Source organism: Tupaia chinensis, unplaced genomic scaffold (genome assembly GCF_000334495.1).
Source record: "Tupaia chinensis unplaced genomic scaffold, TupChi_1.0 Scaffold146907_1, whole genome shotgun sequence".
In the NCBI taxonomy this organism is placed as follows: Eukaryota; Metazoa; Chordata; class Mammalia; order Scandentia; family Tupaiidae; genus Tupaia; species Tupaia belangeri.
The window spans coordinates 1,439,026-1,452,594 of NW_006206760.1; the positions used below are offsets into that span (position 1 = coordinate 1,439,026).

The window sequence follows — 13,569 nt, forward strand, 5'->3', positions numbered from 1 at the left end:
CTGAAACATCCTCCTCTATGGAAGTGCTGTATTCTGAACATATTTTAAAGTCTTAAGCTTACAAAGAGCCGGTAAATGGGACCAGCAGTTAGCGTAATGGCTACGTCGCTGGACTCCCACGTAGTCGACCATAGTTCGAGTCCCGGACCCGGTGGCTTAAACTCACGCCGGGCACATGTGCATGCGTGCCCAAGATCCCGAGAGGAGAATGGATTGCGGCATGGCCATCCCCCCGGGGGGGGGTGATTTCTCGCTTTCTGTCTCTCTGTTTCTCTGTCTGTCTGGCGAGCACACGCGCCCTATAGCAAAAACCTCTCAAAAAAAAAAGAGCCGGTAATGAGTCACGAACTGGCATCAAGAGAGCAAGGTGAAAACTCAGGTAATCTCCAAAGTACCTTTATCCTTGTGCCACTTAGAAATGGGCAAAAGAGAAAATTCCGATAACCTCCAAACTCTCTTTCTCTCTGCCGTAAGGATTCGGACATAGGCAGAAAGACAAGATTGTAAACTTTCCTTTCTTATGTGTTGCTTAAACTATGTTAGGTAGGCATATGGTGGGAGGCTGTTTATGAGTGATTAAGAAATATCCCTCGATTTGCCAAAATAAGGCAAAAAAATGAAAGCGGATACAGCATAAAGCAGTTTCTTTGTTTTGTTTTGGCATATCACGCCTCTGTTTCTTTTGGCTGTTCCCTCATGAATCGTCATGATCATATTGAAATAAGTCTAGCTGAAGTGCTCAAAAGTTTGTTTTTTAAAAACTGGTCAAGGAAACATAAAACCACAGAAGGTAAGTGTGCAGCTGCACACAACTCCCATAATTCCAAGTTCTTGTACTGTTTTTCCCTATCTCTTAAATCATATAAATGTATACAGATGTTTTCTGGCATGAACTACCAAAGTTTCACCGTAAGTTGCTGAAAGAACCCTGCTGTATTTTCAATGCATACAGCTCTTCTTCGTTACAGAGAGTGGAGGCGACACTGCTGGCACTGTTTAAAACCAATTATTACACATCTAAGAATGTAGGTACTACTTCTGTCCCAGTCACTAACCAGTGCTAAATAACAAACACACATTCTCAGTTTTGTGGAATAAAATTCAGTGATAAGGCTCTTCTCTTAAAAGCATGCATCGTGATAAATAAAAACACGTGTTTTTCGGTTTTATTTTCATTAAAATACTTGCTCTTTTGGAAAAGCATTCTGCAATCCTGTATTTCCTGATCCAAGGGATTTCTTAAAGTTTAATAAAAAGCAACATAGTTATTTGCTAAAATTATATATGTTGAAAATATTTTCCATATCCAAAGTCAAGTTAATTTACGCTATTGTCTAATATTGGGAAAAGTACCATATTAAACTGTGTAAAGGAAATTGTGACTTAATACTAACAGGGCTTATTAGCTAAAAAAGAAAAAAATAACAAGTCAATGAAAGTTTCCTTTCAGAAAGTTGACTGTTTTTCAAAATAAAAGTAAAAATCTTTTCAATTTGTAAGAATTCCTTGTAGGATTATATCAAAAGTGTTTTCTACATTTGCTAAAAGAATTTGACCGTTGCGTTTTAGAAATCACATGCCTCAAATATAAAACAGAGCTATTTAGCACTGTCTGCAATACCGCTGAGGCAGAAAGTGCTAGAAGCGGTTCTCTAAGGCAGCAATATTTGGTAGGTGTATAACCTTTCCCCTCTGAAAACCCGTCTGCCTATGAAAGGCGTAAAACTGCAATATCATCTCAGGCCCCACTTTCTTCCAGGAAAAAGCACACATACAAAAGAAAGAGAAGAGACCGACCTCACATACAAAGCAGAAGAGAGTGGCATGTCCCCCTGCCTACAGCAAAACAAAATGACTTTATGGGTTTAGTTTTCAAAGCAAAAAGTGTTCAAGTATTCTTGTTAGACCTCCCTTTCTTTACTATGACAACTTCTTTTTCTTCGATTAATACAAGCCTTTGAAGGGCATAAACCAGGTCTCAGAGCACTTTAAATACCCTTCGCAAAGCCTTTAAGACTTTTTAAAATGTCAAACGACAATTAATACAAAGGTAACATTTTCTCTCTGAGAATCAGAGCACTTCAAACTTCAAAACTGCAGCTGATAATCTTCTTAGACATCTTGCCATCGATAAAAATTTCTCTTTCCTATTTTTAACAGGTAACACATTCGGCATTTGATTCCGTAAAAAACTAAACTTCTTTTGAATTGGGAAAAACATCACAATCTATTTCTGTTTTGTAACAGAAATTACTTCTAGGAAAACACACGTTTCAAACAGAATTGACTGAATTACTGCAAGTAAAACAGTCATTTTAACCCTACAAACCTTTGCACTTCCACGTCAAGGAGGCTTACTTCACTTTAACATGACTTTCAAGCAACCTGGCTTAATTTCAGAGAACCTGTGGAAAGGAGAAAAGAGTTATTTTAAAGATAAAATTTTCAAACTGGCTAAGGAATGTATCTTTTTTTTTTTTTTGGAGAGGTTTTTACTATAGAGCGTGTGCACTCACCAGACAGACAGAGAGAAACAGAGAGACAGAAAGCGAGAAATCACCCCCCAGGGAAGATGGCCACGCTGCAATCCCTTCTCCTCCATGTTCCTCTCGGGATCTTGGGCACGTACACACATGTGCCCAGTGTGAGTTTAAGCCACCAGGTCTGGGACTCGAACTGTGATCGGCTACATGGGAGTCCTGCAACATAGCCATTACGCCAAATGCTGGTCCCAGAAATGTATCTTATCAATTCCAAGTGCCTATCCAGTATCTATGTTCATGTCCTTTTAAATCTTATTTGTTTTGGCTAAACAAACAACAATCCCAAGGCTAGGGATAAGGTCTAATTTAGTAGTTAATACAATTTAAATTTTTCAAAACCTCACAATCCTGAACTTGACCTTCACCAAGAGCATCTGTGAAAAGTAAGGGGGGGCCTGATAGAGTTTCTGTGCATCTGTGTCCCCCGTCCCCACTTCTGTGCAGGGGTGGGGGGGGTGGGATTAATTACACCTCCGATGTCTTTTCCTTAAAGACTGTAAGTTCTTTGAGGAAAGTTGGTCAGATTTACCCAATAAAATATTGTTGATGAATGAAAAAAAAATAGATACTTAATCTCAACATGATACTTTGATACTTTGTCTAACTGCTCCTTTTATTAAAAAAAAAAAAAAAAAACTCTGAAATGTCACTGGCTTTTATGGTCAGAATTAACATTACCATTTCCTATAATATAGCCAAACGATATTTTAACACATGGCATAAACGAGTACAACTACACTGATCGAAACTGGAGGAGGAGACTTAATGAAATACAGCCTCAGGGAATCTATCAACCAATCTTTAACACTGAACTTTTCTTGTCATTTCTTGGTATGGAGGAATGATCATTTAATGAAAAAGGACATTTCATGCTTGTCAGTAAAGATCGCTAATGGCATTGAACATGTGAAGAGATATAAATTCATATTAACTGGAACGTTTCTGCCGAAGTTTAAACGAACCCAAATTACAACTGTATTTTAGCAGAAACCTCCACATTCCATCTAAAACTCACATATATATATTTCATTTCAAAAGAATAATTAAGCAGCAAATCTTAAACTAGAGTATATGTTAATTATTTTAGGTAATATATTATCAAAGAAGCAAAAATACCTTTATCCAGAATGTTAAATGTATGATAGGAAGTGTTATCAGAGGATTATTGACAACACACACACTTTCCCTTTATTTCTGATTTACCAGACCACCTAAATCTAGCAAAGAAAGTTCTATCATAATGTAAGCAGGAACTTGCAGCGGAAATCAGACGATTACATACAGGGAATTATTTTCACAAAGATTGGGTTGTCAGAAAAATCAGGATGCACTTTTGCAGAGAAAAACAGAACAATACATCACAACTTTGCGACGACCCAGTGATCCCGAGCATGTTGTAATATTAGTGTCACCCCAGTGTCCCCCGCGGTCGCCCTTCTGGTGACAGAAAGCGTACTGACCTGAAGCTGTGGCTGGTGAGGTATTTAATGACAGCCGGCTTGATGCGAGCCACCCCTCCCTGGCTGTGGTTTCCTCGCCCCGTAATCACAGAAAGATAGGGCTTCCCGCCGTTCTGCTTAAATTCTGTTACAACAGGAATTAGGACAGTTAGCATCCATTTATTTTATGTTCTCGATAGAAAGCAAACCCTGGGCTGGCCCAACAGTTCAGGGGTTGAGGGAGTCCAGTTCCTTATGCCCAACAGTGGTTCAAGTCCCGGCTCCGGCAGTTTGAAAAACACGTTAGGCAATTGTGTGTACACGTCCAAAATCCTGATGGGACGGAGCGATGGAGGAGCAAGGACAGCCGCGTGACCGTGTCCCAATGGGACGTGCTTTCTCCTCTCTCTCTACCTCTCTCTGGCAAGCCCTCTGGCAGTTGTCAAAACAAAACAAAACAAAACAAAAAAACCTTAACTAGTCAAATCATATTTTAAATCGTCTTCATGGGCATTTAGAGATTTATAATCGCAGAAAGTATGCTTTAAAACGTACATAGCCTCACAGCAACCTATCCATCTAAAGACTGAAGTAGGATCTCTTCCTCTGTGGAAAGGGAGATTTCCACATGCTACCAAACGTTTTCTCAAAAATAATGGCACCGAATGCTAAAGAGGATGGCAATTGCTATACGTGACAAGTCGGGCACCGCTTCCGATGATTTCTATTGTATTTCTAACTAAGAACCCTCACAGTCACCCTAGGAACGGAATACTTTAAAGCCAGCCAGCCAGGGCCTGAATCACAGCTCTGCCATTAAAAGACGATGTGACCAAGCCGCTGTGCCCGTTTCCTCGTCAGGAAAATGGAGCGATCACATCAACTACTTTACACATGGTCTCCCAGGGACAGCTATTAGCAAATCCACTAACCACAGCACGGACTGCTGTCCCGCTGTGAAAGACAAGCTTCCATGGACTTCAGAAACTCTTCCTGAGAGAGAATTCTTAAAACACTGAAAGGTCATGCACCTGCTGAAACATTACAGTTCTGCTTTGGACATGACCTTGTGGAAACCAAGTTTATAAATCCTAAAAACTAATCACGGCTGTAAGCAAAAACAAAAAGAAGGCTTGGTTATACACACACACACATAAACAGAAGAAATTAAGAGGGCCAGCCCCATGGCCCGATGGTTGGGGAGCCAGATGCCACATGGGCACCCTCACGGTTCAAGTCCAGCCAAGGCTATTTGAAAAAGACGCTGGGCCTAGGTGCACGTGAGCCTGAAACCCTGGCAGGGTGCAGAAGGGAAGGAGAAATACTGGGCAGCATGCCCCTTAGCACATTTTTTAAAAATATAAGAGTTAAATAAATGGATTTAATACATATTTGTTCAATATTTGTTTCTCATTTGTAAATAGCCCAAAATTTTATCTTTCGCATAAAGTGTACACACACATAATAAAAAGATCCCACAGTCTCCCCATCAAGATGCCCTATTATTTCACCAGAACCATAAACACGTCTCGTTTTCCACATCTCGTATCTCCAGGGCAACACAGAGCCTGGAATTTTCAAAGGAGACATTGCCCTCGCATTTCTAGTTCGTCTTGGTTTAGATTTTCTTTTCTACTCTATAGATCTATTACTCCGAGCAATACAGGGTTCAAAATCCAACTCTCTCTGGGTACCATCTGCACGAGAGCATCGCTTTATAAAAAGTTCGCACCACACACTTACAAATTGTACGTTGTTCTTGAGGTGTACTATGTTACAAATAAAAGCTTACTAAAAAAAAAAGAATTTAGGGGCCAGGAGTACAATGGGGCCCACTGGTCATGCCCTGGGAGCTCTGGGAATGCTCCAGGCGTGTGCGTACTGCCCATGGTCAGGCTGGAGGAGGCTGTGGGCAGACCCTGCTGGGGTATCTCTGTCTCATCTCTCTCCTCTCTTCTCTCTCTCTCTCTCTCATGGAAATAATAAATAATAAAAAGAAAACACATTTTAAAGCAGCTTGAAGTCTCTTAAGCAACGATAACTCACTATCGTCACCCCTTCACTGCTGGGCTGCACTCCGGCTCCGTACCAGGGGCCTCACTGGCAGCATCTCAGCTTTCAGTATCTCACCTGCTGCTCTGGAATGTTCTCCAGGTGATTCGCAAGCCTCCTAAACTAAGGGTGCTGCTGCACGAATTAATGCATAGGCTTCGCTTCCCAAATTCCAGGCCATTCTTGCTGTTCCTCACCTTTGAAAGAACTGCTTCCCTCACTCTTAAGCACACTTTAGAGTTAGCATTATTTCAAATGCAAATATTCCAGTGTGCATCTCAAAAAGACAAGGACTCCTTTAAAAGACACCACCAGGAGGTCACCATCAGATCTCACAAAATTAAGCGCAGTTCTTTAACATCATCCGTCTCTAAACTGTCTCCCTATTACCTCGAAAAAGTAGCCATCTACCTAAACCAGGGTTGAAACAAGTCCACACGGCATCAGGCTGACGTATTTCGTAACAGGTGAATTTTAATCTGAAGGTTTTTCCTCCCCTTGTGTTTTTCTTTACAATTTAATTTTTAAAAATTGGATCAGGGGGTCAGCACTGGATTTCCACACTGGCTGACCATGGTTCGAGTCCCGGACCTGGCGACTTGCTTTCTCACTTTCCCTTTTTCTCTCTCTCTCTGTTTCTCTCTGGTCAAATTAAAAATACAACCACTACTACTACTACTACTAATAATAATAATAATAATAACAGCGAATAGAATTAAATAAATAAATCATTCTTTTTTTTTTTTAAGAAATTGGATCAGGCCAGCCAGTGATGTGGTTATTAAGGAGTTGGATCCTACATGGCCAACTCAAACCAGAGTCCCAGGCACAGTGGCTTAAAAAGCACACCAGATAGATGTATGTGTGTGTGTGTCCAAAATTTTCAGTGAGGAGTGAAGTCTGAAAAGGGCCGTGGCATGATTTACACCGCTTGGGAGATGCTTTCTTACTTTCTCTCTCTCTTTCTCTGTCTGGTGTACAGAGGCACTATGTAGCAAATTTTTACTTTAAATGGGATCATTTATCCTGGCTTTTCACTGGATTTTGCTGAGTGTATCCCCAAGGTGTCATTTAATACGTTCCTCTGTTCTCTATAAAGTACTAATCAGTTCTGAAGGTTGGATCTGCCTTTGGTTTCTTTTAGGGGCAAAAATACTTGTAGGTGGGACCAGCAGTTAGTGTAATGGCTATGTCACTGGACTCCCACGTAGCCGACCGCGGTTCGAGTCCTGGACCCGGTGGCTTAAACTCACACCAGGCACGTGTGTGTGCGTGCCCAAGATCCCGAGAGGAGAATGGAGGAGAAGGGACTGCGGAGTGGCCATCCCCCCTGGGAGGTGATTTCTCGCTTTCTGTCTCTCTGTCTCTCTGTCTTTCCAGCAAGCGCACGCACCTATAGAAAAAAAAAAAACTTGTAGGTGGTGGTGTATATTTCAATAAGAAGCAACATGGGTCCAAATATCAGTTTTTTATAATTCATGCCGGGTTTTGACAACCCTTTCATCTTACCATGGCTACGGCAATGCGCAGGATTCCCACTGGACACATTTCTGTTCAACAATACTGCCACCTGATGGTGACTGGCGTAACCACAGGCTACTACAGGTGGCAGCAGGCACTAGTCGGGCTTCTAGAAAGGGTTTCCACCTTGAACAAGCTCTTTAATGTTTCTTTTCATTTTTTTTTCCATTTTTAATGCTAGATGGTGCATGGACTCACCAGAGAGAGAGAAAGAGAGAGAGTGCACCCCACATACACAGTGGAACGTCATGTGGCAATCCGTTTTCCTTATCTTCTCCCTCCCACCTGGAGTTTGAGCATGTCCGCCATGTTTTTCACACCACTGGTACGAAATTTGAGGATTTGAGCCATGGTCAGCCCTGTGGGATCTGGCTTCCTTAACACCTGAGCTATAGGGCAAGCTCGAACGCTTTGTAATGTTTTAATTGACATAAAATTCACATAACATAAAACTCATCATTAAAAAAATGTAGTTTGTAGGCCAGCCAGTGACATGGTGGTTAAGACAGCTGAATCCCACACAGCCAACTGAGATGAGTCCCAGACCCGGCCATTTAAAAAGCACCCTAGATGTGTGTGTATGCATGGCCAAAATCCAAAAAAATGAGGAGGAATGGAGGAAAAGGGATTGCAATGTGACCATCCCCCATGGGAGGATTTTATTTTTCACTTTCTTTCTCTCTTCAGTGAGCACATGTGCTCTCTGACAAAACTTGTTTTCTTCAAATGCACAGTCTGAGTCAACCCCTAGTCTAGTAATTAAAGGAGCCAGATCCCACATCGTCAACCACAGTTCAAGTCTTGGCCCCAGTGGCTTGAGGGCCACACTGAATGTGTGTGTGAATGCTCCAAAAATCCTGTCAGGATCCAGAAATGAAGGAGAAGGGATTGTGGCATGACCACGTCCCATTAGAGAATGTTTTCTCCCTCTCTCTCTCTCTGTCTCTCTCTAATAAGCTCAAGTGCCCTCTGGCAATGAGAAAAAAAATGTACACTTCAGTTGTTGTTAGTGTATTCATAACACTGAGAATCAACACCATTCATTCCAGAACATCCCAATGCCTCCCACAGAAATCCCGGGCCTGTTCGCCGTTATCCCATCTAAACCCTTTTCCTGCCCCGGCAACCTCTTGTCTGTTTTCTCTCTCTATGGACTCAGCTCTTCAGGATATTTGACAAAAGTGCAGCCAAGGGAACCAGCAGTTAGCGTAATGGCTATGTCGCTGGACTCCCACGTAGTCGACCGCGGTTCGTGTCCCGGACCCAGTGGCTTAAAACTCACGCCGGGCGCGTGTGCGTGCGTGCCCAAGATCCCGAGAGGAGAATGGAGGAGAAGGGATTGCGGCGTGGCCATCCCCCCTGGGGGGTGATTTCTCGCTTTCTGTCTCTATGTCTCTCTCTGTCTGTCTGGTGAGCGCACGCGCCCTACATTGAAAATCTCTCCAAAAAAAAAAAAAGTGCAGCCAAATTTGGGGTTATTTTTCTTGTGTCTTTCACACGCACGGCGTTGGCCAAGCTCATCCACCTTACAGCACGCACCAAGCAGCACTGGCCAAGGGTCCCTTTATCTGAGACATTGGGGGCCAGGAGTATTAGGATCTTGAAATTTTTCGGATTCTGGAATGTTTGCATATATTAAATACGTAATGATAATGTGGGGCCATGGGGCCCAAATCGAAGCGTGACGTTCACTTACGTCCCACATACGCCTTCCCATGTGGCCTGAGGGTGGTTTCCTGAGCACGCCCCATCAGTAAGAGGTCAGCTATGGGACTGGCCTCCGTCTCTGGAGCACGGAGGCTTTGGGATTTTCAGATTAGGAGCGTTCGACCTGTACTTCACCCCTCTTTATGGCTGGGTCACATTTCGTGTCTGATTCGACAACATTTTGTTCACCTGTGTGCCATCTGGTGGCCATGTGGGTTATTTCTTCTTTGGGCAGTTACGAACGTCCACGTACGAGTTTCGTGAAGACACTTTATGTTCATTTCTCTTGGGTACACATGGAGGAGTGACCCTGCCAGCTTACACGCTAACTCTGCGCTCGCTCTTTCACGGAACCGTCAGACTTCTCCACGGTGTATCATTTACCGTTCCCACCAGCCATATACGGGGCTTCCAACCGCACATCTTACCATCACCCATCACTTCCAATTGATACTCGATGGCTGAGACAGGGCCTGAGCGTGGCTAAGGACCCTGGAAGGGGCACCTGTCTCTCTCTCTCCTTCTCGCTCCACCTTTCTGTCTCTTCTCACGTGAGGGGTAAACAAACATTGTAAAAAACAAAAATAATACATAATGAATGTCTGGGGGACAAACACATGTGAGACTCCTGACAGGTCTCACTTGTAAGTCACGGAGGATTCTGAAATCACACCGCGCCCCCTCCCTTTACTAGTTCAACAAAGGGATACAGATAACTCAAAACAGGGGAAAGAAATACGCCAACGGTCATGCCAACAAGGATTCTTTCCCCAGAAGATTTTCGTTTTTAATCTAGAGAGATTTTTGCTATAGAATACAGGTGCTCGCCAAAGAGACAGAGACGGAGAGACAGTGAGAAGTCACCCCGGGGGAGATGGCCATGCCACGGTTCCTTCTTCTCTCAGAATTTTGGGCATGCATGCACCGTGTCTGGCATGAGTTTCAAGCCGCGGGGTCCAAGACTTGAACCATGGTCAGCCATATGGGAGTCCAGTGTCTTAACCACTATGATCCACTGACCCTCCCCAGGCAGGTTTTCTTAGAGAATGACTAATATAAACACCTACAAATGTGACGCAGATATTCTCAGCTGAATTTGCCAGTTATGTCAATACGCACAAAGACACCGATCCTACTGAGCATCGGGAGCTACGACAGCCCTACCTTCCGTTTTCTGCTGTAAAACTGTTATCAAATGCTCGATAGCTTCGTCCACGTGCAGCCCGTGGAGGTCCAAAACGCTCTGCGGCAGGAGGGAGGCGTTGACCTTCTCAAAGATCTCCACGGCAGCGAGGTGGTTGGCTTCTTTCATCTTCTGCTCGTGAAGGCTACCCTTTAATTACAAACACATCGCGCGCGGCACTTTGACATTTACTGAGCTGATGAGGAAAGCAAGAGCACCGCAGATCAGGAAAAGAACGTTAAACCTAAAATATTAAATAGTGCAACGGGGCGAACATCCAAGAAAGCACCAAAAGGTAAGTCCATTTCAGTGACTTAATAATGTAGCTCGTCAGGACCAGCAGATGGCAAAGCAGTTACGTGGACGGACTCGCGCGTGGCCAACGCCTGTTCAAGTCTTAGACCCAGTGGCTTGAAAATCACGCTGGGTGCGTGTGCGCCCAAGGTCCTGAAAGGGTGGAGAGAAAGGGAGTGTGGCGTGGCCATTCTCCTGGGGAGTGATCTCTCACTTTCCCTCTCACTGTCTCTTTCACTGTCTCTTTCTCTCTCTCTGGTGAGCGCACGTGCACTAAGGCAAAAACCTCTTCAAAAAAAAAAAAAAAACAACGTAGTTATCCAACTAATTATTGTGTCTAAACCAAAAAATCTCATCGGGGGTTAAACTTAACTACACAGTATCCGTCTCCAGAAGGAAGCTGCTGGTTTATTACTTGTGCATCCTTTGGTAATCCTGGTCTCATCTTGGCATTCCCTTTCAACATCTTGTAGATCCCTCGGAAATTATCCCCAAACGTCTGCTCTTAGGTCTAACAAGACTATACCAGTTCGATACCTCTCTCTGCTCATGAAAAGATAAGCCAAATGGAACCACAGAAATTGTCAAAGTAAATCAAGTGGGTTTCTTATGATACCAAACCAAATGAGCCTAGGCAAGATTTTACTTCCCTGAAAAAATATTAATGTCGTTTTCCTCTTTCTCACTATAAAAGTGATATATCAAAAATTCAAATGTGAAAGAAAGCGCAAAACCCCTGTAATCCCGCCTTGAAATGAAACCTTCTGCTCTCTTCCCTCTAGAAAACTTGTCACTGGACTCCCATATAGTTACCCACGGTTCGATTCCCGGACCTGATGGCTTAAACTCACACAAGGCGCATGTGCGTGCGCACCCAAGATCCCGAGAGGAGAATGGAGAAGAAGGGATTGTGGCGTGGCCATCCCCCCGGGGGGTGATTTCTCACTTTCTATCTCTCGGTCTCTCTCTGTCTTTCTGGCGAGCGCACAGAAAGCAAAAATCTCCACAGCGAAAATCTCTCCAAAAAGGAAAGAAAAGAAAAAAAAAGAAAAACTAAAAACTTGGCCATCAGAATAAACAGTAACTCAGGCTCTCTGGAAGTGCAAAAGCCACCCCAGAACTGGAGCCATTCCGAGGAGGTGAACGTCTCAGAACCACAGACTTCTTGTACATCACATCTAATTTATGTCACTCGCGTGGCCTCCACAGTCCCCGGAATCTATCCCAATGCTGTAATGACAACGACCAGCATTGAGACCCGCTGCCCGCTCACCTGCTGGGCGTAGAAGGTGGCGACGTTCTTCTTGCCCATGCGGTACGCCTCCTTGGCCTTGCTGTAGCACTCCATCCTCTTCTGCTGGTGCAGGAACGCCTCTGCCCTGTAGTCATCGTACTCGGGGTACTCGAAATCCTGGAAAAACGGCTCGCTTGTTGTGTCTTCGGTCTCCTTCGATTTCTTCGCCTACAAGATGTTGCACAGTTAAGTGACGCGCCTGGCCCGTGTCCAGCCTCAGCAGCGGACAGTGATGTGCTGAACTGCAGGCCGGAGGCCACACGGACAGCAGCAGGTCGGCCCCCTGGACGGGTGGACCTGAAACACAGCAGGCTCACTTCGCACGTGTGCCCGAGAGCCTGGAGGGCCGGAGGGCAGGGAGACAAGGACCACAGTGTGACAAAACCTTACTGAGGGCACGAGTCTTTCTCTCTCTCATGTATGCATACACACACGCTTTCTCTATCATGAATAAACTAAATAACCTTTGGGCCGGCCCGCAGTGTGGTGGTTAGGATGGCTGATCGCCCATGGCCAACTGCCAGGTTTGAGTTCCAGCTTGACAAACACGCAAGGTGCGCAGGCTTGCCCAAAATCTCAAGAGGAGGGAGAAATGGAGGAAAAGGGATTGCATTTCCAGGGGAGGGTGCTTTCTCACTTTTCCTCTCTCTCTAGTTAGCACACGTGCCCTCTGGTACATAAAAATAAACAGGCAAGCAAACAAACACATTTTTAAAATAATCATGAGAAAACATGCCTCATGCAACTTCAGAAAGCACAGGAGAATGGGGCTCTCCTATTTTTCATCTTCCCCAAAACCAGATTCTCGCCGGTGTCTACCTTGTAAGTCACACGCTTAGCATCATGCCGCCAAGGTCACCCCCTCTTTAACCATTTTTATCTCGGGAGATACTGAACAATTATCCAAATAGAACGAGGTCGCTGAACTGCTAGGTGCACTTGTCCTGACTGGCTGAAACAGGATGGGGGGCACTGCAGCATGACAAGACCCTACTGGGTGTCTCTCTCTTTCTCATGCAAAAAAGAAGGCAGGAAGGGAAGGATGGAAGGAAGAGACAGAAAAGAAACTTTCCATAAAGTTCAGTCATGAGCCAGCAGGTGGCATGGTGGTTAAGGTTCTGGATTCCCACATGGCAGACTACAGTTTGAGTCCTGGAGCTAGCAACTTGAAAATCACAACAGATAGATCAGATAGATAGATAGACAGACAGATCAGATAGATAGATAGATAGATAGATAGATAGATAGACAGACAGATAGACAGACAGATAGGCAGACAGGTGATAGATAGATGGCAGAATTTTTAGGTCTGCAGAACCTCTTTCCAAGAGCCGTAGAGTATGGAAGGGAGGAGTGCTGCTTACCCCTTGGAAAATGTGCCACTAACTTTTTAACAAACATTTTTTAAGAGTTTGGAACATTTTTATGAAAACTTCGGGAAATAGCTAATGGTCACTCTACTCAAACTTTTTTTTTTAATCTTTTTTTGAGAGAGGGGAGGAAGGAGAAACAGAAAGAAAAGGCAAGAGAGGGGGT

The 13,569-nt window shown here is 44.0% G+C and overlaps 1 protein-coding gene across 1 annotated transcript in view; it reads right to left on the reverse strand.

Moving 5' to 3' along the window:
- Positions 1 to 457: 457 nt before the first annotated feature.
- The window catches only part of N4BP2 (NEDD4 binding protein 2), a 71,828-nt gene continuing 58,716 nt past the window's right edge, over positions 458 to 13,569 (reverse strand). Inside the window, 4 exon segments of the mRNA XM_027768590.1 lie at positions 458 to 2,405; positions 4,004 to 4,127; positions 10,427 to 10,595; positions 12,013 to 12,201. Coding sequence (XP_027624391.1) covers positions 2,360 to 2,405; positions 4,004 to 4,127; positions 10,427 to 10,595; positions 12,013 to 12,201 — 528 coding nt within the window. The 3' untranslated portion in view covers positions 458 to 2,359.